The sequence below is a fragment of the Protopterus annectens genome, chromosome 2.part1 (assembly GCF_019279795.1).
Source record: "Protopterus annectens isolate FY-2018-M chromosome 2.part1, PAN1.0, whole genome shotgun sequence".
NCBI lineage: Eukaryota > Metazoa > Chordata > Ceratodontiformes > Protopteridae > Protopterus > Protopterus annectens.
Window position 1 is genome coordinate 1,103,207,771 of NC_056729.1, and position 24,099 is coordinate 1,103,231,869.

A 24,099-nucleotide genomic window follows, 5' to 3' on the forward strand; every position below is an offset into this window, starting at 1 on the left:
TGTAAGGCAAACACCTTAACCATTAGGCCACCCTCCCAACCACTGACGTCGCACTGACATCAGGGAAGAAGCGACGACAACCGACGCTGGACCTAGACTTTGGAATTCGGCCGACCGAGGACCCGCCTGACGGCAGGAAAACCCATCTGTTGTGACTGCAGCTGTATTAGCACTCGAACATCTACATTTATGGTAGGTACAAAACTGTACTTTTTGCAGGGCCTTCTAGCCTCCTCTAACCCTGTTTGACTCCACCTCCCATCCTTAGCTTTGGGATTCTACCCAAGTGTGATCACTGCAGCAGGGTAACACGATGAACATAGTACAGTTTTGTACCTACCGTAAATGTAGATGTTCGAGTGCATACCCTGCTACAGTCCAGGTTACCCTCCCTCCATCCCCTCTGACCTAACTAAAACCTTTCAATACCTTACATTCTGATATAGCCTTTGTGGTGTATTTGCTTATAGCTGGAGGGATGTTTTGTTTGTGCTAAACTTTTATTATTGGTACTATCTACTGACCACCTTTTTGGGGGGGGGGGGGGGGGCACCTGACATCTGGGGCAAGAAAAACTGAAGAAAATGGTGTTGGATGCCTCTTATATACCCCTGGCGCAATGACGTCAGGGAAGAAGCGACAGCAACTGACACCGGACCAAGACTTTGGAATTTAGGCAGACTGCGGGGCCGCCTGATGGCAGGATAACCCAAGTGTGGTGACTGCAGCAGGGTATACACTCTATGGTAGGTACAAAACTGTACTTTATGCTTCTACTGGGACAAAACTAAAGCTTTCAGAATGACTGAGCAACTTTGTGTCATATGCTGCAGGATCACAAGGAAAGGCTATCTCAAAACAGACTGTTTCTAAATGGATAGGCCATTGCATCCATTTCTGCTATTTTCAGCATGGTAAATCAGTGCCTAAGGGCATTAGGCCTCATTCTACCAGAGCAACAGCCACTTCAGCAGCCTTCCTCAGAGGAGTACCAACCAAAGACATCTTAGAGGCTGCAACTTGGAGTTCAGTGCACACCTTCACAAAGCACTACCACGTACCTCTTTACTCTAAATCCAGAGCAGGCTTTGCCACTGCAGTTCTGCAGGGCCTCATAGCCTCTCCTAATCCTATTTAGCCCAGCCACCCATCCTCAGCTTTGGGATTCAACCCGAGAGTAATGACTGCAACAGTGAAACACGATGAAGATGGTACAGTTGTGTACCTACCATAAATGTAGATGTTCGAGTGTATTCACTGTTGCTGTCCAGGTTACCCAGCCACCATCCCCCTTTTCTTTGTTGGGACTTCTCTATAACCTATTTGGTGTATTTGCTTGTAGGTGAAGGAAATGTTATTTTTGTGCAAGCATTTTTATTGGCATATTTTTTCAGCCTACCAATTTGGAGGGCACCTGACATCTGGGGCAAGAAAAACTGAAGAAAATGGCGTCGGCTGCATCTTTTATACCCCTGGAGCACTGACGTCAGGGGAGAGGCGACAACAACTGACGCCAGACCTAGACTTTGGAATTCTGGCCGACTTAGGGTAGCCAGCCAGCAGGATAACCCAAGAGTAATGACTGCAACAGTGAATACACTCGAACATCTACATTTATGGCAGATACACAACTGTACTTTTGTCAGTTCATATACTCTTATTGAATTATATGGCAAAACCACAATAAAAACAAAAATAAAAACACCAATTTCTATTAATTTGGCCAACACGGTACTTAGAGTGTTGCAATGACATGAATACAGAAGATACAACATATAAATGTAATGAGATTAAGCCCTGACTGTGACATGAGGACCCATGTTCAGTTAGCAGCATGTGGGTTGGAAGAGCTGCGAGGAGGTGGTTGGTAGTGTCCTGAGGGAGGTAGGCAGTCCAGCTCACTGTTTGGCTCACCCACTTTCAGGAATGCATCTCCCTGCTTCACAGTAGTTCATCATATCTGTAGAGGCTGGCATGTGTGTGTGTTCAAAATGCATCTCCTACGAGTAGCAGTGGTTGAAGTCACAACATCCTCTAGGGAGGGATTTAGTTAAGTGAAGGGGATCCGTATGATTTGCCACAAAGAAAAAAAGACCTCCTCAGCACCTTGATTCTTCTGAGGAGAAGGGATGAGCTGATCACTGTCACTTCTGTGAGGGAACAAATAGGCTGTGGAGTTCTTAGATGAAAGGGTGTGACTTTCACCTTATTGGAGGTGTAAATAGGTCAAGCACCCACTCAAGTGATGGTGTTGAGCATTATGAAAATGTTTGGAACAGGTTGCCTCTGCATTGTTGAGGGAAAAACGAAGTAGGAACAGTACAGAAATGTACTACAGCAATATCTGCTCCCACAGCTGTATGACTGGGAGCAGGTAGGGCGGAGCCATTAGATGGATTAGGCAGGCAGTTAAAAAAAAAGATGGAACATAATGATAAGATAATTTTTTTCTATTTTCTGGCCATAGTGTTCCTGCAGTGGGCCATGCATCTCACCAGATTCAGTTTCTGGCTTACACTCAGTAAAATAAATACCTGTACATGCTTTGACTTTTTAAACAAACTTTCTCTAGTCTCTGAATAATTTCTGAATGTCTGGCTAATTGTTATTTTACTTTTTCTTTTGTTTGCTATTTAAAAGTATTAAATACCTTCAAAATGTCTTTGTCAGTGATAGACAAAAATGTGGTACATTGTACTTTCTCAAGCTTCCTGTTCTGCTGACACTGAGGAGCAAGTATGTCTCTGTATCCAGAACTTCCAGTTTTCTACTAAATGGAATTCTTGGTTGTTGCAGCTCTACCATTTTTCTGATTGTGGATTGTAGTAGTGTACCTCTTAATACACAATAAACACTCAATATTGTACTTGTGATAACATGTGGATGTTGTTAACATGTGGATGAAATTCAAAATGTCAGATAAGCAGCATGGATATTTATTTATTTACAGCGTGTTTACCAGGAAAATCCATTGGGCCAAAAAGAGCCCATTTGCAATGGAGGCCTGAGGAGAAAACCTCCTTATACAGTTATACAAATGTAAATTTACAGATACACACAAGTTGTTACACAGTTTAAGAAAATAAACCCATGCAGTAAAGGTAAAACAAATGGTTCCTACGCAGTAACAGCACCAGTGCTTATTAGTTATGACCACCCCTCCTGGTATGATTCTAGGGCAATTTCCTGTGCTTTCTTCTGCTAACCTGGTGCATTTGGGCATTCTGAAAGTGTGTAACTACTGTCTAATGTACTCCGACAACCCTCTCCTCTTACCTCCCAGCACTCATATATGTGAGAGATGCACTTATATTACCAAACTGGAAGCAGTGCACGCTCTAACCAAGACCGGACTAGCTGGTCAAGAGAAGGTCAACACCTGCAACACACTACTTAGAACACACAGCCCTCCAAAACACCAGCTATCAGAACCCAAACACAGAAGCACAAACCATACACCCACCTTCGCGGAGGCTCTCAATAAAAATTTACCCAAACAACAGAAACCCCAGAGACAAAAACGCACTCTACCATCTGAACACATAGCTCACCACCACAGTGTGCCCCTCAACCTAAGCCCTTAAGGCAAAACACTTTTGCCCAATGTACTAATCATAGGAGACTCAATTGTGAGGCACACTGATGTCCCACTCACTAGGTTGAACAAGGAGAAGGTGACAGGATCCGCCGTATAACACATGCACTCAGGTCACTCCACAACAAGTACAAATATGATTCAGTCATTGCCCATGTGGATGTGAATGACCTGAGATGTACCTCCCTGGACTATATGAAAAGAGATGTGATGGAACTGTCGGATTATGTGGCCCAGCCAGGTATGACCCTAGCCCTGAGCAGTATTCTACCATCACTCAGAGTGATACAGCTAAGGCTCTTGCCACCCCATATAGTGCTTTTTTAGGCAGTGTTCCAAAGACCCAAATTCCACCATAACAACTACAAACAAATGCAAGCTGAAAGTCATGCTGCTCAGTGCTAGAAGTCTAAATCTCAAGATGCAGTCTGTCAAAGCTCTCCTCAAAATGGGAGAATGTTGACATATGTCCTGTAACAGAGATCTTGTTTAAAGAGGCAGAAAGCAGCCCTACGCTCCCAGGCTGCAACTCATTCCATACCTTTCGGCCCCAGAATACATCCGGAAGTTCCAAAGGCGGGGGTGTCTCCATATTCTTAAAGGATATGCACACCTCTAGATTGGTAGCCCAGCGTAATGCATCCGAGGTAATTCAGATACAACTAACACTGGGTAAGATGGCGATACCAATCATAGCCTGCTACAGAACCCCAAGCATGTCCCCAGACACTCACTCCAAGTTCCTAAGCACCCTGGAATCTATCAGGGTCCAACCCAGTACTCTCATATTGGGTGACTTCAACTACTCCTCCATCAACTGACAAAACTATTCAAGTACCAATGTCCAGGCCCATCATTTTCTGGAATTTATCAATTCCAATGCCCTGGACCACGTCATTCTGACTCCCACTAGAGGAAGCAACATCCTCGACCTGAGAGACCATTGCTCCACACCTATAGTCAATTCCTCCTTGGTTAAATTCGACCACAAACTGATCACCATGGAACTCTCCATCTAACCTACACCCCCCGCTAAGGTGACCACCCTGAAAAACTTCTCTAAAGCTGACTCTGGGCTCCTAAAAACAAAAGATGGCTAATGTCTCGGCACCCATGCCAATAGAAAATAGCTAGATGACTGCCGAATCTTACACCAGTGCACTGTATGAGCACCTACACAGAGGCATGGACCTTGCCATACCAAATAGAACTAAGACACTCCTCCAAAAAAGGAAGCAAATCTGGTGGTCCCCAGCCATCAGTAAACTGTACAACAGAAGGAAAAGACTGTTGCAGGAAAAAATGAAGTCACAAGACTGGAAAACCTCCCTTATCAGTCTCAGCAAAAACCTGAGATCCCTTATCAAGTCCTCTAAAGCCAGCTATGAAGGCAAAATTACGGCTGACACCAAAAACAACCACAAAGCCTTCTATAGCTATATCAAAACCCCCCAAGGCAATTGAGTTATTGCACAGTGACACCGCCTATACTGAGCCAGCAGATATAGCCAACATACTGGCCGACAGATTCAGTGCCAACTTTTCCCCCTCCCCAAGGGGCCCTATCACAATACCAGAAGAAAGCCTGGTACCCACCATTTCTGCAGCACAGGTAAAAGCTGCATTGTCCAAAACCAAGATTACAGTGTCCATGGGACCTGATAATATCTCTGGCTGCATCCTACGTTAGCTAAAAAACGAACTGACACCACATCTGTGTGCCCTCTTCAATCACAACCTTACCTTAAGCTATGTCCCCACTGAATGGCACACTGCTACAGTCATCCCGCTCCATAAAGGGGGAGCAACTACAGACCCTGGGAACTATCGCCCCATTATTCTGATGAGTCTGGTATGCAAAGCTATGGAGCACATCATCATGGACCTGCTTAACAAAGATATAGGCAATCTCCAAGCTCTTGACCCCACACGGTTTGACTTTGTCAAGGAGAGATCCTGCCTGCTGACCCTGGTTGACGACTTCGAGGCAGTCACCAAGGTTGTGGATAAGGGTAAGGTAGTGCATACAGCTTACCTCGACCTGGTCAAGGCCTTTGATACCATTCCCCACTCTGGTATCATTGATAAACTCACCAAAGTAGTTATCAATCCTTACATCACTAGGTGGGTTGCGAATTGGCTCACAGATGGGACCCACAGAGTGAAAGTTGCAGATTCCAAGTCATACTGTCAACCAGTCATGAGTGGAGTCCCACAGGGCTTGGTCCTGGGCCCTCTCCTATTTGGCATCTACTTCTCAGAAGTCCAGGCCAACACAGAAGGACAGCCACCTCCCTTCAACCACCACATTGCCACTGTGGTAAGAAGGTCCTTCTATTTGGCACATCTTATAACCAAAGGTTTCACATCCAGGAAGAAAGAGGTCATCATCCCTCTCTCCTCATCCCTCATTAGACCAGTCATTAAATATAATGCCCCGTTTGGCATGTACCTGACCAGACACCTACAACAACTGGAGAGGCCATGTAAGTACCTCATAAAAAGGATCCTAGACCTTAAACACCTCCTACATGGACAGATTCAAGAAACTTCTGGTATTCTCCGTCTATCTACTTAGAGGTGATCTCTGCTTGACTTACAAAGCCATGTCCAACCCAGCCCTACTTGAAATGCTACACCTAAAGAAATTCCAATCCCCCACGCCACATGCTCCAGAGATTACAACTTCATTACCACAATTAACAGAACATGTTGGAGGGACAGGTTCATCTCCCATAGACTGCCCATACTCTGGAATAAGGTTCCCATTCATATCAAGAAGAGCACCTCACTGGCCGTCTTCAAGAAAAATCTTGACGAGTGGATGGGTAACAGAAAGTTCACCCCAGGAATCACTCCAGTTGCTGTACTGGATAGGGGCACTGTGAACTAACATTGGGTGGCACAGTGCCTGGGCAATTGTTTTGAGCTAGGCTTGTAAAGGCTCCAGGGCCATTAGCCTAGTACACATGAACCTATAAATATATATATAAAAAAAAAATCTCTTAACTCTTAACAAAAATCATACTGTGACATGCTCTGTCAGAGCATCCAAAGGCAGTATCAACAATAACAAGTTGATTATGCATGGTATAAAACAGTTAGGGTATGTGTCTCACAAAACCATATTTAAGAATTATAAAGTAACAAGGCAAACAGGGTTTCAAGTTTTACAAATATATGAGTATGTAAGAAATAATAGGGAGTGAATAACATAGGAAAGAGAAAAGATAGGTAAGAAATAGCGGAAATCAAGTATTAGAATTGAGTTGAGAGAATGGAGGGTAGGGAAATAGGGTTGCTGTAGAGGGAAGTCAGGTGGGGTGAGAGCAGGAGCATTCCCAGTGAGAGGAGAGGTGGGAATAGAGCAAGGTCTTAAAGGTAGAGTGGTTGTTGGTGGTATGACTGTGTGGTGGAAGGTAATTCTATAGGCGTTTTAGGAAGAAGGATAATAGAAGTTTGCCTGGAGTGCATGCAGGTTTGTGCACTTCGAGCAGGTTCTGATTGTTGGACCTGAGTAGTATATCAAGTTGATGCATTTTGAGAGTGGAGGCAAGGGAGGGGCATTGAGAGAGTTTGAAGATGAGTTTATGTGCATTAGTTAGATGGGTGTAGGAGAGATAGTCAGGCAGTTCTAGCCAGTTCAACTTGTGGAGGGTGCCGCAGTGGTGAAAGGAGGATTTGGATCCAGTAGCAAACTTTGAGATTTTGTTGTAGCAGGAAGATAATTTTGTCTTTAGAGAGGATTGAATATTAGTGAGGAGAGGGAATTGGGTAGGTAGTCGAGAGGATATGCTTGGTTAAGGGAGTAAGATAACGACTGTGGCAATAAAGTGTACCTAGCTTTTGGTGGGTTTTCTTAATATTAGTTTGTAGATCAATATTACATTTTAATTGTTCATCAGTAAGGACACCTAGAAGCTTTGTATGGGGGACGATTTCGATAGAAGTCTTGTTTGGCTAGTTATGGAAAAAGAGTTCATCTATTTTGGTACATTTAGAAGGGGTAAATATGATTTTGGGTTTAGATGCGTTGAGTGCTAGGTGATTATTTAACATCCAGAGCTTGGTAGAAGAGAAGGCTTTTTGAGTTTATTTCATGAGTTTGGGAAGGGATTCAGCAAAGTAGATGATAGATTCATCTGTGTATTAGACAAGTTTAGCATTTGGGATACACTGATGGAAGCCATTTATGAGGTCTAAATCCATGTTGTGTGGGGGTTAGCAGCTGATTGCCTAAGAGGTAGGGTAGGAGTTGTAGGTGAATACATTTTTCAAGAATTTTAGAGATGGGGATAAGATGGCTATCGGCCGGAAGTTAGAGATGTCAGTGTTGTTCCCCCCTTTGTGAAGGGGAATAATAAAGGCTTTTTTTTTCCAGAGTAGAGGTACATATGATTCTTGAATTGACAGATTTATTAGGATGGAGATGGGAAAAGCTATGCAGTCTGCAGCTAGTTTGAGGAAGTTAGATGGAAGGCCATCCGGAGAATTTGAGCATGGTTTCAATTTTTGTAGAAGTTTATTTATGGTGGAGATAGGAATAGGTTTGATAGTAAAAGGGGGGAGCTGATAAGTTTTCGTGCTTGAGGAGGTTGAGTTAGGGGTGATAGGTGGGGTTGAAGCTAAGTACATTGTTTGGAAAAGATGTGGTGAGTTTGGCTATTGAGTCTATGAAGAAGGAGTTAAATTGGGTAGCCAAGGAAAGATCAGAGGTGTTGGGGTCTGGGCAGGGGTTGTCTTTTTTATCAGGATAGAGGAGGGTCGATATACTATTCCAGAACATTTTGGAGTTAGTTTTGTAATTGTTTTGGAGTATGGAGTAGTAGGATTTTCAGTTAGGGGCAATGTGTTGTTTGACTTTATTACGAAGTTGCTTGTATTCGCTCAGGGAGGTGGGAGTTTTATATTTTTGGTACTGTTTCCATGATTTATCTCGGAGATACACGAGGGTTATAGTTTCTTTGGTTATCCAAGGAACAGTGTTGCATTTAACTCTTTTAGTTCTAGGGGGGAGCAAAGCTATTTAACAGGTTAATGAATTTAGTATTTAAGTAAGTAACAGCATTGTCCAGAGGGAGGGTTTTTAGAGGGTTCCAGTTTGTGGTTTAGAGAGTCAGAGAAGATTTGAGGGTTGAGGTTTTTCAGCAACATGGTGGATATGCTTCCAGTTCCCTTAGTTCTTTACTGTTAATCCTTCTGAAAAGTGTACTGTACAATACCTTCTTCTTGTAGCAAGATATTTCCATTAGTGTAGTTAAGGGTCTGAACCCTCACATCCACATGTTAGAGAGATTGAAGCCCTGACTGTAACCCAAGTGATCCATGTTTGATTAGTGGTAAGTGTTCTAGAGGGATCAAGCTGGGAGGATGACAGTAAGCAGCCCTTGTTGGATTGCTTGCTTATATTTGGGGAAGGGTAGGCAGATAACACTGACACATACTGCTTGGATGACACTTAGAGAGAGCAGTAGGTGCTTCACTTGCTGAGTACGAGTCTGCCAAGTACATTCTATGAGTGTCCTAGCCACAAACCAGTGGTTGAGTGGTAACAAGCATTGTTCCAGAGGCACTACAATAGTGCAGATCAAAGAACTCTGGCAGGGGGTTAAGGTTGCAAGGGGGAGTGAAGATAAAGCCAATGTACTGAACCTGAAGCTGTCCCATTCCCTTCCACCTAACTGCCATCAAAGAGGGAATGGACAGACAGAGTTACCTCCCTGGGCAGGAATGAATGGGCTGTAGAACCCTGTCCTAACCCATAAATCTCTGGTTTTCATCCCCAGTAGATTAAATGAGCTGATTGGTTGACAGTAGAGGATCCATCAAGTAGATCCAGTAAAGGTAGGGGATGGGGAGTAGCATATGTACTCCCTGGGCTATGTCAGATGATTGACTTTTTAGAAATTCAGAAAGAAAAAACTTCCTTTTTTACATTTTTGCACACCTCACACCCCCTTATATATACTAACTGTGAGATCACGGTACAGTGGGGAAAAGGGTAAATTTCCTGATCCTCGCTATACTACAATCTCCATTCAAAAGCTTAGAGTTTTCAAAAACTCGGTCATATGGTCTCGACCATATGGCGTTTTGTTTCTGAAAACTCTGTCAACTAGTAGGGACCTATACTCCCATATGTTATTTAGATCAAGAATGGAGTGACTTTGAGTTAGGGCTTTTCTGCCTTGAAAGTGTACAACCCTTTTGTTAGTGGGTGCACTTGTGGAGGAAACCATTGTAGTCTGTCATGGCTTGGTCTGCATTTAAATATATAGCTCCAAGTCCTTTTTTTTCTTTGTTTTTTTTTGCAAGAGAAGTTAAAAACTGATTCATATTAGCATGTAATTTTGCATTTTGTCTACTTAATGTTTCACTGTACTAAAATTCTGCTTACAGGAAAGAGAGAATCGTGAGCATTTACGACAAGGTCTGATGAATCTTCCAGTTCCCAAAAATGATTTTGAGATTGTACTACCTGAGAATGCAGAGAAAGAACTTGAAGAACAAGAGACGGAAGAAGGTTTTGTGGAAGATGCTGCTGATGTGGATTCTCATAAGCAGGTAGGGGAAATGAAACAACAAATTAAACAATGGTTAAAATACTGCATGCTGATGTAGAGACTAGAATAACTGAACTGTTTAGTGTAGTACAGACCCTCTGCAGTTTTTAACGAGTACTGAAATGGTAACTAGACTACTCACCGATATGAGAGAATTCCTGCTAAGGTTTTATTTGCAGAATTTTTCATATCCGTGTTATACTTGCATCATAATACTGCAGTTAGCATGTTACTGCATGTGGGGCAACCAGATTAAGCCCTGAATCCTTATTACAGTTGAGTCTTGCTTTAGGCTGACCCATAGTTAAGAACATCCGGTTTACTGCAAAGACCTAGAGAGAGAATAGGTAGTAATAATAAAAAATATTATATTTAAGCCTGTGGTATTCATTAATAGGAATTACTACTATATTTACAGTTGCATATGTTGTTTGGTGTACATACTGTTTTCATTTTATAGTTCATAGATTAATTAGATTGAAGCAAATAGAGAAAGTGTTAAACCAACCTTTCAGAACTTCTGCTTTCTTTTTAGGCAGCACTAATAAACAAGTTGTTTTTTTCTTGACTCTGCTTTAGTGGTTTGGTATTGTAGTACTTAACTTTATAATTGTCTCCGTGTTTCTTCCAGTGTTGGTGTTACACGCACTCATCTAATGCAACCAGTTGAAAACCTTATTTAGTAGTTAATTTGGTTGTTGTAGTTTACAAGTCATGGCTTTAAAAGATAACAAATGATCCTTCCCTTTACCCGTAAATAAATCAGAGCATATTTTTTTGTTCAGGAATGACATTCATCTGGATGGAGAACGTTTTCTAATGTTTTGTTTTGCAAACTGTCTCCTTAGGCAATTCGGGATGCAGAACGTGAAAAAGAAATGAAGCAAAGACATACTGCTATACAGAAAGATTTGCCAAGACCAACAGATGTAAGTAGTTGGCAATGCTCGCATGCATATGTGATGGTTTAATTACCATAAGAAAAAACATCTTAACTCTTGTAGTCATAGGCCCATTTCTTCACAGAATAACTGAGAAAAGCATTCTGTGGAGCTAGAAAGTGTGGCATATTATTGCGGTGGATGAGAATTCATGGTAGATGAGGAGGTTAATGCTGGTTGAATGAATTCTAAACTGGTCAGCTCAATGTTGCAGTAGTATGGAGCCCTGTCTGTGACCAGGAAATGTGGGTTCAGATAGAAGATCTTGCCCCTGAGGAGTCAGCCACGAGGGTCATAGAAATGAGAGGGATTTGCTAGGTCATCTCTCTTAGGAGGAAGGATGGGGATTCCCAGCTAGGGTACAGAGCACAGCTGGAACGAGGGTCTCCAGCTCTGCTGCACACATGCAAACATCCAGGCAGATTCTCAATGTATGAATGTCTGCTTTGACATTATTTGTATGCTGAGTGTGGGAAGGACTGTGGTTGAGGCATAGCAAAGAATATGAACTGCTCAGAAGGCTGTCTCTTATCTTTGTGACTCATGTCTCAGCTGGTAGTGTGGATTCAGATAGCCAGTGAGGGAGCAAAATTAATTACTTGAGATATGAAGGGGGTTGATGAATGGGACAGGTAGGACCAAAAAAAAATACAAACTGTGAGCAACCACTGGGTGAAGTATATGTAGCTAATGTCAGCCTCTGTATTGTTATTATTAGTTTTGTGGTTTGTTTTACACCACCTTGGAAACTTGTAATAGCCACTTTACCATTTTGAATAATAGTGTAATACAGGGATCTGGACGTCTAACATCACAATATTGCTTTTTAAATGAGATTGCCCCTTTTGTAAAAACCTCCCATGAGACAGCTGTGCTGACTTAAGTTATAAATGGAAGTTCTTTGAATTGTTTTAATTATTACACACTATTGGGGAGTCTTATTGTATAGTTTATTAGTATATTAAACCTGGATTAGCATCATGGTGCTTTGGTTAAACTGACAAACCATATTTGGAACCAATTTTAAGGACCTATATGAATCAGAGTATGTAAACAACACTGTCATATTTTGCCAAATAAATGAATTTCTCCAAACTAAACTAGAGCTAAATGTTGCTTCAAGTCTGATGCATCCATTGTACTCTGTACTTCAGCTACTGTAAAAACCTGTTATATCATTTGGATGTCAGAGATTATATTTAACTGGACACCAAAACTACACTGATGACTCTGGTTATACCCCATATTCCATGGGTCAGTAAAAAGAAAAACAGGTTTGTATCTCACTCGGTGTCATTCCTTAGATCACTGTTGCAATATTCCAAACTGTTTCTCACCAAATAACCAAAGGAACCTCTCCACTTTTCTTCACAAGAAAATGTTTTATTCCAAAAACAGTTGAGCGCTTTCGTCCTACACATGGACTTTATCAAAACTGTTAAAAACATTCTCGACCTCACTTTAAAAAGTAAGACTCAAATCATGTGAACAGCAATAGCCAAGAAAAATTAGCATGCACCAAAATTTTAAATGATTAAAAACTTAAATGATATTGTGTGTATCATTGTATGCATATAACACCTGTCAATAAAAGTACAATTGTTTAAGATCTTACCATGACAGTAGATGTCCTACTGTTGCAGTATTCTTCACTCTTGGGATGTCCTGCCAAGGATAGCCAAACATCCAGCCAGCATACCAAAACCCTTACACCTTCCCAGAGCTTTACATGAGACATGTCCCACATGCAAGGTTAATATTAATAATTTGTCCATATGAACTTCTCTTCCTCAAAACTGAAGTGCCTCAGAGGAAACTGAAGAAAGGAATAAGATGTATATCCAGGAAGCTAAGAATAAAAAAGGTGTAAGAAATGCCCTTCGGCCAGAAGGAAGGCAACAGAAAGTAACAGGTGGTAGGAAGGAGTGACAGAATACTACATCAGCAAGAAGTAAGACATCTGCTTTTATTGTAAGATCTTACACAACTGTTCTAGTCCTTCCTTACCACGGTTGCAGTATTCCTCTCTCTTGGGAGAGTACAAAAGCTACTGGAAAGTATGGGAGGAAAAAGCTTCAGAAGAGCCCTTCAAAAACCCATGAAGGATGGCCCTGGCAAAACTCACCCTGGCCCTAGAAATGACATCCAACTTTAATGTTTGGTAAAAGTGTGAACAGAAGACCAAATAGCAGGTTACAAGATGGATCCGATGTCCAGACCCTTGAAAAAGGCTCCAGAAGAAGCCGCTGTCCTAGTAGAATGATTATGAACAAAAGAAGAAAGCTGCTTGCCGTGAAAAGAAAAGCAAAAAGAAATAGCTGTATAAGTCAAGGAGATGATGGTTTGCATGGATATCCCCAAACCCAATTTCCTGGCATGAAAGGAAACAAAAAGCTGCTTAGATTTCCTGATGTGTCTTGTCTAGGTAATATCTGAGCTGTCTATGTAAATCCAAAGTGTGAAGAATACTCTCACTAAGATTCCGTGGAGAAGGGGAAAAAGAGGGAAGATGAACTGACTTATTCAGGGACAATCATTAACTGTTTTGGGCCTAAACGGATTGGTATGAAGGGACATCTGTCCTTGTGGAATAACAAAAAATATGGAACTGCCATGAGTGCTTGAAGTTCAGAGACTCCTTTGTCAGAAGTAAGAGCCACTAACAATTCAGTCTTCCAAGTACAATGTTGTAGAAAAGATGAAACTGCAAGCTCAAAAGGGGACTGAGTCAGTTTCTCATGAACAAAATTAAGTACCAGTAGAGAGGAGGAATAGGCTTTCTTAGAGGCCGAATATGAAGGATGCTTTTCCGAGATTGCTGGACTTCGAAAACTAGAAGCCATATATGAATTCAGAGGCAGATATGCAAAAATGTCTAACAAGTGAACCTTAACAGATCATCATCTTCTTTCGGCTGTTCCCGTTAGGGATCGCCACAGCGGATCACCTGTTTCCATTTCTTCCTGTCCTCTGCATCTTGCTCTGTCACACCAACCACCTGCATGTCCTCTCTCACCACATCCATAAACCTTATCTTAGGCCTTCCTCTTATCCTGTTACCTGGTAGCTTCATCCTTAGCATCTTTTTCCCAATATACTCCACATCCCTTCTCAGCACATGTCTAAACCAGTGTAATCTTGCCTTTCTGGCTTTGTCTCCAAACCTTCCAACCTGGGCTGACCCTCTAATATACTTATTCCTAATCCTGTCCACCCTCGTCACACCCAGTGCAAATCTTAACATCTTTAACTCTGCCACATCCAGCTCAAACTTCTGCCTTTTTGTCAATGCCACTGTCTCCAACCCATATAACATAGCTGGTCTCACTACCCTCTTGTAGACCTTCCCTTTCACTCTTACAGGTACTCGTCTGTCACAAATCACTCCTGACACTCTTCTCCACCCACTCCATCTTGCCTGTACTCTGTTCTTCATCTCACTTCCACACTCACCGTTACTCTGAACTATTGACCCCAAGTATTTAAACTCATCCACCACAGATGAATATGCCAAATCAGCATTGTGCAACTCACACAAATAAGATGGGACTGTAGGAAAACCCAATGAAAAAGGGTCCAGGTCATGTCTACAACTCCAAATAGAAAATCTTTTTCATTTAGCCACTTAGTATTTTCTAGTAGTGGGTTTCTTGGACTCCTGCAAAACCTGAAGCACTTTCTTATAAAATTGATGTCCAAAAGGAATCAAAACCCTATCATCCAAAGTGTCAAGTAAAGGTTGGCAAGTAAGGGTAGATGAGAGATCCCTTACTTGTGTGAGAAGATCCATCCTGTGAGGTAACTTGTGGTGATTTCCCTTGGCCAGATGAAATAGAAGGGGGAACCAATGCTGTGTAGGCCGAAAGGGAGTCACTAGCAGCATTTGATCTTTTGCAGGACCTTTGTTAATAGAGGATCGAAGGGGTTAGATGTACAGAAATATCTCTTTCCAAGGAAAAGGCATGATGTCCACTTTCCAAGCTAGAGGACTTGGCACTCTTGAAAAGAACTGGGGAATTTGTCTGTTCATAATGGAGGCAAAAAGATGTACTTGAAGAGTACCTTACAGATGTACACTGTTCTGAAACACCTCCATGTGAAGCATCCATTTGTGAGTATTTGTCCTGGACCTGCTTAAAGTGTCTGCCACAAGATTGTGCTCTGAAGGAATGTAAATGGTCTGAAGAACCAAGTTGTCAGATTGGAAAATCCCAAACCTGAAGAGCCAACCTGCAAAGAAGATAAGATTTTGTGACCCCTTGCTTGAAGTACCATGTGATGTGGTACTAAAGACTTTTAGAGGACCCATAACCCAATGAGAGTGAAAGGCCTGGAGGAATAAAATTAGAGCCCTCATTTCCTTGATGTTGATGTAGTCTGCCAGTTGTTGATGGAACCTAAAACCTTAGACTTTGAGGTTGTTGGAGGAGGCTCCCCAACCTTGATTGGAAGCCTCTGTGTACAGCTCCTGAGTAGAAAGAGGAACCTGGAAAGGCAGGCTTGTATTCAGGAAAATTTGGTAAATCCATCAGCCAGTGGAGCTCAAACTTTGAGACAAGGCAAGAGAGGAAATGCATACTCCAAATGGTGGCAGTGCTGGTGCCAGACAGTCTTGAGGTACCATTGACATTTCCTTGTGTGGAGTTTGACAGAGGGAACCATGGGAATAGTGGATGTCATGTATCCCAGAGCTGTGAGAGATTCCCATGCAGGAAAGACTAGAAGAGGTAGAAGGGACTGGAAATAAACAGCCAAAGAGAGGACTTTGGGGGCGGTGGTAAGGCATCAGTGGAATGGTCTGAATCCTGCAACCCAAGAACAATTGGTCTTGAGAGGGAAATCTGCACAGACTTCTTTTGATTGAGGATGAACCCAACACTGCATAGAAGAATGTTGAAGTGAAGAGCTCGAAACAGGAGCTGCTGAGAGGGGTCTTGAATCAAAAAGTCATCCAAGTAAGGGAATATTTGAATTCCCTGATGTCTGCAGAAGCCTACCACAGGAGCCAGACATTTTGGTAAAGAGCCTTGGAGCTGTAGAAAGACCAAAAGGCAAAGCAGAGAACTGATAATGAGAGGAAGATATGGAGAAATGTAAAACTTTCCTGAAGAGAGGGTGAATAGGAATGTGGAAGTAAGCATCCTTCAAATCCAGGGATACTAGAAAGGCATGAGGAAACAACAGAGGACAAAGTGTTTGAAGAGACAGCATCCTGAAAGTGGGAACCTTGAGAAAGGTGTTGAGAAGGACAGGCCTAGAATGTGCTTTCACAACCGCCCCCCCCCCCCCTTCTGGGAACCAGATACATCCTGGAATAAAAAAAAAAAACTGTTGAGATGAGGGGTCAAGCTGGATGGTTCTCTATACTCCCAAATCCTGAAGAACTAAAGGAAAATGTGGGAGTTAACAAGGCTGAGAAAGGCCTGAGAATAGAGAAATGGACTTCCAGAGCATAACATAATCATTTTGGATAATGGAAGGCACCCAAGCATCCGTGGTTATCTGTTGCAAAACAGGAAAAGAAAAAGTCAACCTGAGGGACAGAAGAAATTGTCTGAGGGGTAGGAGTGCCTGAATGTCAAGTAGAAATAGATTTATCAGGGAAAGGATGCTTTTGACCCTTAGAAGCCCAAAAGGCTAGTCTGGAAAAAACTCTCCTAGAAGCCCTCTTACCTCTAGAGAAAGCTGTTTAGGTTATCTATAAACAAAGGAAGGCTTAGGTGGATAATTTTTCTGAAACTTAGAAACAGGAGGAACAGAAATGTGCTTCAGGTCCTGCATAACTTTACCCTTATCCTGAAGGGTCTTAAAAAATTCAGCAGCGGCAGTAGTAACAGAGATTCTAGTTGTCTAAGGGGGAGTCTGGTTGACCTTGATGTATTCAGGCAGATCTTGGTGGTGCAACCAAGAATACCTCCTCATTACAGATCCAGATGCTGCAGTCCGAGAGCAGGCATCACCAGCATCATAACTGCATTTAATAGAATGCCAAGACACTAGAGAAGCAGAGCTCAAAAGGCAAATGGCAGATTCAGAACATACATAGTCATATGGGTCTGGTAATTAATGGCCCTGAAACCTAAGGTAGCAGAGGTTTGTATATTTTTACCATACCTGTCCATGACACGGCTGTCCTTATCAGAAGGTAAATGCTTGGAAGAGTGCAGCAACTTGGATGGCTTATCATTTGCCAAAGGGAGCAACTTGGATGGCTTATTGGGTCTATATTAAAAGACTGAAGAGGTGTTTCAGCGAACACCTTTTGGTCGACACGTAATGAGCGAACGCACTAAAGCGCGAATGCTCAAAACAGTGATTTATTTCCCTGGGAAAGAGATCGCTTGGCCATCCCTGTGTGTTTGCCCCTTTCCTCACTGTAGTGCGATCTCGGAGTTGGTATATATAGTTAGGGGGGGTGGGGGGCACAGCCCACCACGTTGTTATGTTTGAAAGTGTGTGTGTGTGTGTGTGTGTGTGTGTGTGTGTGTGTGCTAGCGGTTTCTTTCCCAGGGAAATAAAACTCTGTTTTGAGCATTCGCGCTTTAGTGCGTTCGCTCATTACGTGTTGACCAAGAGGTGTTTGTTGAAACACCTCTTTGATCTTTTAATATAGACCCGGCTTATCAGTGACCATGAGGAAGGGCTTTTATTTAAAACAAACAAAAAAACTTTTGAGCTTTAGGCAGTTTATAGAACCTGTCCAGGTTCTTAGAGGCAGGAAGTTGAGAGTTAGGAGCCTGAGAAGCTGCAGTCAAAGTATCCAAAAGGGCATCCATCACTGGAAGGACAGCTGAGGAGAATCTTTTTGCAAGAGTTCGTAGTACCTTCATTGAACATCAGAAACCTAGGAACAGTGTTTCATCATATAAACCACCATATCCCCAAAGGACATTTTTTCCTTAGGGTAGTCAGGAGAAGGAGACTCCTCTTCTTCAGACCCCAGGGCAAGATGAAAGTGGATCAGAGAGGAGTAAGCCAATGAGTCCATATCAGAGTCTAACTCTTCACCACATAAATCAGAATCCCTAGGACATTTAGACAGAGTGGAAGACCAGGGAACAGAAGCAGGAGCAGATATTCCTTGAGGAGGCTTATAACAGCATTGAAAAGCCCCGAGTAAAATCCTGCCATTCTTTGTGGGGATCCTTAGTCACAAGGGCCATGTAATTGGTCTTCTGCTCATTTCTTTTAAAAGAACATTAGCTTTACTTAATCCAGGAGTTCAGACCCTAGCCTCGATTCAGTGAGGATGCCAGGCACCTCTTTCCTAACAAGTATTTTGTAGTATTCCCTTAAGCCCCTCCAAAAATGTCAACTGTGGTTCCCCCTCAACATTTGCACCAGACCTAGGCACAGCCTCAGCAGACGTGCGGATAGACATTTCCATGTCCGCCTTCAAATAGGTCACAGTAGTGCTAGCTGACACTGGCACTTGGACAGTCCTTGGGTTCTTCATCCAAACCGACGAAGATGTCCTTTGAAGGCTGGATAGGAGCAGGATCAGTGTGCACCTTTTTGGCTTTTTTCTTAAATAGTGGCTGAACTTCAGGGCAGGCAGATTTGGCCATGGTACTCAGACAAAATCCTCAACTCCCGGATATCCAAATAAATGGAAAGATATGACAGACATTTGCAGAATTTTTTAGGGACAAACACATGGCAAAAATCACATTGTGTATGGTTGTGTTGTAGCACCCAGACAGAAAAAAGGCACTTTTCATGTCTGTCTTTATTGGAAATCTGCCACCCACACTTACATTTTCCCTTCCTGGATGATAAGTATACTAAAGTAAAAGAAGGGAAGGAAGAGATCCCAATGGAACACATATTTTTAGAAGGCTCAGTAGTTGAAAAAACTCTGAACAGCTTTTAGACCATATTCAAAGGTAGCTTTCAGACTGGCAGCAAAGAAATTCTGAAGATAAGGCATTCATATTCCACTTATGTACCTTACTCCTTGCATGTGGGACATACATGTTGGGTACAGCACCAGGAAGGCTTTGGTGTGTTAGCCTGACAGTCAGCTGTTCTTGACAAGATATCCCACGGGTGAAAAATTCTGTAACCGTGATAAGGAAGACCTTTAATATTCCAAATCTTCCGTACTGTACAGTGAATTAATTTGATTTATTTGATAGGACTTACTTTGAATTGATATCTTCTTATTAGACACTGTACTGAGAAGTTGAACAGTTTAGTAAAATAAATAAAACAACTGAACAAATTTATTACCAAAGACTTGGCATTTGAATTACACCTAACACAGTATGTTAATATTTTTTTCTAAGGTTGTCAGTACATGCAAAACTATTTGTGAACGTAAATCTAAAAAACTTGAGACAAACTTGAATACGATGTTAATTGTGCATATTCTACCTAGTCTAAAAAAAAATTCACCAGTGTTGGGTGGTAATTCAAACGATACTGGCCACTCTCACATTGGTTTGGAAGCTCTTGAGTGTGACATTGAGGATCATGATGATTATTAGAGAACCCCCTTTAAGTAGGTCGCAGTACCTTACCAGTCAGAAAAATCAATGTCACAACAACCTCCCTGTTGTCAGCGGCGGAAGAGGGGATACACTTTGACTACATATCAGCAGAGCATAACCATGAATTAAAACAGCAGGTGACACACCTAAAGGTGAAAGGGATTTCTGATGGTGATTGTAATATTTTCAGCTACAATAGTTTTTTTGTTGGAACCAGTACATACTCTTCTTTCACACACACATACATTCTTTCATGCACGCATTCACTCACACGCAAACAGATACAAACACATGTTCATTTTTTCATTGCACTCTGTGACTGGCGGCCCGGTACCAAATGATCCACAGCCCGGTACTGGTCTGCGGCCTGGTGGTTGGGGACCGCTGGTCTAATGGGGTCAGTGGTCTCTATGTAGGTTAACAAATTCAAAATAAATATTAGTGTATGCATAAATCACTATTATCTTAAACATTTTTGCTTCATTTTTCATATCACATAGCAGTACTCTTCCTTGTACTACTATTGTTTCATATAAAATTCTTATTTTTTCATTTTCTTTTATAAGAATTCCTATTCCAGAACATGTATTATTTCCTACCGACCAAACAGTTGCCCCACCCATACCCCCATACTGCCTGTATTCTATCCTTTTTTTCTTCTTTATTACATCTGGTATCTAGGAAGCAAAAAAAAAAATCCATTTTTATTTTTCCACCTTCTCCTGTTTTCATTTCTCCATCTTCTTCCTCTTAACTTTCTAAAATTACAAATTTGTTCTCTTCATGTTTATTAATAGTGTCACTCTAAACTGTTCTTTTTTCTACAACTGCATCTTTGTTTTACCTTTCTTCAGTATCCCGTTCCCCTTCCACCATGCCACCTTCTCTTTCAACATTCTTCAGTAGTAATATTTTCTACTGTATGTCTTTCTTCTGAGCTTTTCCCTTCATCTACTCTTTTCTTTTCTAATATGGGACAGTCATACCAGAAGTCTCCAAATTCTTTGCATTTTCTATAGAAAGGCTTACAGTTTTTTGCTGTATGCCCCCCTCCTCAAACTGGCCACATCTTCATTTGCTGTAGTGTTGTATTAAATGTTTTTCTTCCACACAAGAACATGCACTCAGTTGCCCCCAGTACGTAGCAAATCCTCCGTTACCATTCACAATTGTCATATTTGAAAAATGTTGAATTTTTCCATCCTTAACATCCATCGTCACCCACACCCCCCAACCCCCAGTCCATACAGTTCTTTCATCACAGTTTTTTTTTAACTTTAGATACTTTACTACACTATAAAAGAAAATCATCCATATCTGCATGCCTAAATTGCACATTTATTTTTTTCTTTAGTTGTAGTCCCAAGCTCTGAAATAATCTTCCATGGTGCAACTGCATTTTTTCAGCCTCATTCATAAATGTTTCTAGAAAGTTAAAGCTTTCAAATGTCATTTCACAAAATTGTTATGCCCCCTAATTAATTAATTATCTTATGTCTTTAATGTTCAATTCCAGTGGCAAAAAAATGCTATCCATAATCTCAAACATGTTCACACTGCCATCACCTTTGCTTTTTATTCTTACCACTGGTCATCTTCTCTGTGACTGTGAATGTTGAGAAACTGCAACCGTTTGTCCCCTCTCATTTCCTTCTTCCTGGCCTTGCTGCATCTGTGTAAGTACTACTTTCTTGTAACAAAAAACCTGTTGGTAAACCCTGAAAGCTAGCTACTCTACCAGCCACGAAAACATCCATTGTTTTCCCCTTCAACAGCTGTTTTGTGTTTCCAGTCTGTTTCTTCCTCCTGTAATACTTGCTTCACCATGTCACTCCATCTCACTTCTCCTTCCTTTGACTCTGCCTGGTTCAGCAAACGTATCAGCACTTGTCTCCAGTCCTCCATCTTCCACCTCTGTAACAGTTATTTCATGTCCTTCTTCTTTCAGTATGTTTTCTCCTGCTCTGCTGTACACTTCTGCCTCATGAGATTCCTGGAACTGCAGTAGTAGCACGAGAGAGTGTTTCACTTCCTTCATCCTAAGAGTAAGGGAAGCTGTCCGGTATCTTTGCCAAATTTCCCCAAGTAGTATAAATATCAACATAGATCCTCCCTCCCCACACACACCCCAAAAAGACGTTACTAGCCAAGTGGGACTAACCTGGTCAGTAAGTATGTATTTATGTATGTATAAATAAATAAAATAAATAAAAAATGTAGACTTAAGCAGAATGGGCAGATGTGCTGGCTGTCTTCCTTTATGAACACAGGACTGCAGATGCACTGTTCAGATTGCATAGAATGTTGCATGCAACTCTCAGTGATGGCAGAAGAATATTATTGTGTAAATATTATAACACCAAATCAACAGAAAAAGCTGATGGTAATAAAAGTGGTGGAGTTTCAATATACATCAGTAACATGCATATCTTGAGGGTGGTCAAATGGGATGATGTGCTGGAGATGATGTTCATCGTGTTTCACTTTTGCAGTCATTACAGTTTGGTTATCCTGCTGGCAGGCTACCCGCAGTTGGCCCGAGTTCCAAAGTCTAGGTCCGGCGTCGGTTGCTGTCGCCTCCTCCCTGACGTCAGTGCACCAGGGCAGGAGTGGCCTTAGGTCAACTGGTGCCCTAGGCAAAAGAGCTACATGGCATCCCACCACACCACCTGGTTCCCCCATCCTGGTCTACCTACACCCAATAAATACTGGAAAAGTGCCCCTGCTAGAGCGGCGCCCTAGGTGGCTGCCTAGTTGGCCTATGCCTAAGGCCGGCTATGCACCAGGGGTATAAAAGATGCAGCCGACGCCATTTTCTTCAGTCTTTCTTGCCGCACGGTGCCGAAGCAAAAGCAGTTCACAAGTGCCGGTCGGCCGACTCCTGAGATTTTCAAATTCGAATTTCAGATCCGAAGTCTTAGTACCCCAAACTTTTTTCTTGCTCCAGACCGATGTCAGAAAAAGTTAATAATTGTATTTCTTATGGGAAGCAAATACCTCATAAGGATTTTCATTCTTAACGATAAGAACAGAAGGAATCACCACAGGAAAAAACTCCGTCTTCCGATCAAAACATCTTTATTGGAAACAAGGAATGAGCGCTTTCACGTAGGTTAACTAAGCTTCTTCAGATACAGTTAACAGTAAAAAATACACATCTATTTATATAAAATTTTGGCGGGCAAATGAAGCAATATTAGAAGCAATAATTAATTAACACACTAATTGAGTAGTCAAGCTCTTAAAGTGACTACATTCTGAAAATGTTAAAGTTCCTAAACTACCAAGGGTTCACCGGACATATCACACATCCAATGTGTTCAATATTTATGTTCACACTTCCCAAGAACATCAAATCTCAAAAGTTCAATGAAGAAATATACATTAGTTACCACATGATTTTGAAAGATATCAGTAACTTCTGTTAACAATACATAAGATGGTAAAATGTTACTGACAAGTAAATAATGCGTTTCTATTTGTCAGCTCGAAACGCAATTTTACTGCTTACTTGTTTCTAATCCAGTCACCATCTGCTGCAATTCTCTGTTATATTAAAATGAAGCGCTTCTAATAATTCATCATGGTTTCTTAACAATTAATTAAAAACTAATTTAAGAGAATAATCTAAAAGATATCTATTAAATAATTGGGTTTTAAACATTATACTAATTCAAATTAAAATTAAAAGGAAGTTGAGGAACATTTAAAATTAAAAATATAAAGCATTCCATAGCATAATTCTGATTACTTATTATGGTACACAATAGCAATACATCGTGCGCAACTGAAATAACAAAATACCGTGCGCTACTGTTTAATGCAAGAAGCTTAAGCAAATCAAATGTGCAAAACTTGTAAAAGATGTCTAGTATATAAGTATTAAAACAAGATAGCAAAATGGAACTATCATGGAAAACCAATTGAAGAGGTCACTATGGGAATAACCAGCACGTTTTTTCAGCAAAAAACTGCAAATAACAAAAGAGGCAAATTGGTGTTATACTTCATCATATCGCCCAGTGGTCAAACAGTAATCAATGAAGTTTTATAAAATTTATACATTTCTGTATTGTTCTTCAAAATAAAATTTTTTTTTTATAAAACAATAATGGAATGGTAATAAAAGTGTCACCTAGTATGAATATTTGTATATATGTATGTGAAACAAAAATATAATAAATATATTAAAATTGCAAATAAAATACTACTGTAATAAATATGGAATTAATATAATACATCTATAAGTTATATCCACAATGTTATATATAGCAATAACTATCAATTTTGATTCATACAATATAAGTAATAAATTCTATTAATGCATCAAAAAACAAATAATAAAATCTATTTGAACATCAAAAAACGAATAATGAATGATAAATAGTAAATGAAATAATCAATGGCTTCAGAGCTTCCTATTGTTTAATATGGGTTTAATTGAAACAAACTGATTAATACCTGGAATAATATGAGCTTTTAAAGTAAATATCCATTTAAGTTCAATA

The 24,099-nt window shown here is 41.1% G+C and overlaps 1 protein-coding gene across 1 annotated transcript in view; it reads left to right on the forward strand.

Annotated features, from left to right (window-relative positions):
- The window catches only part of CDC5L (cell division cycle 5 like), a 1,268,000-nt gene that overhangs the window by 571,584 nt on the left and 672,317 nt on the right, over positions 1 to 24,099 (forward strand). The window contains exons 11-12 of the mRNA XM_044062650.1: positions 9,995 to 10,159; positions 11,007 to 11,087. Of these exons, the coding sequence (XP_043918585.1) occupies positions 9,995 to 10,159; positions 11,007 to 11,087 (246 nt within the window). The remainder of the gene's footprint in view (positions 1 to 9,994; positions 10,160 to 11,006; positions 11,088 to 24,099) is intronic.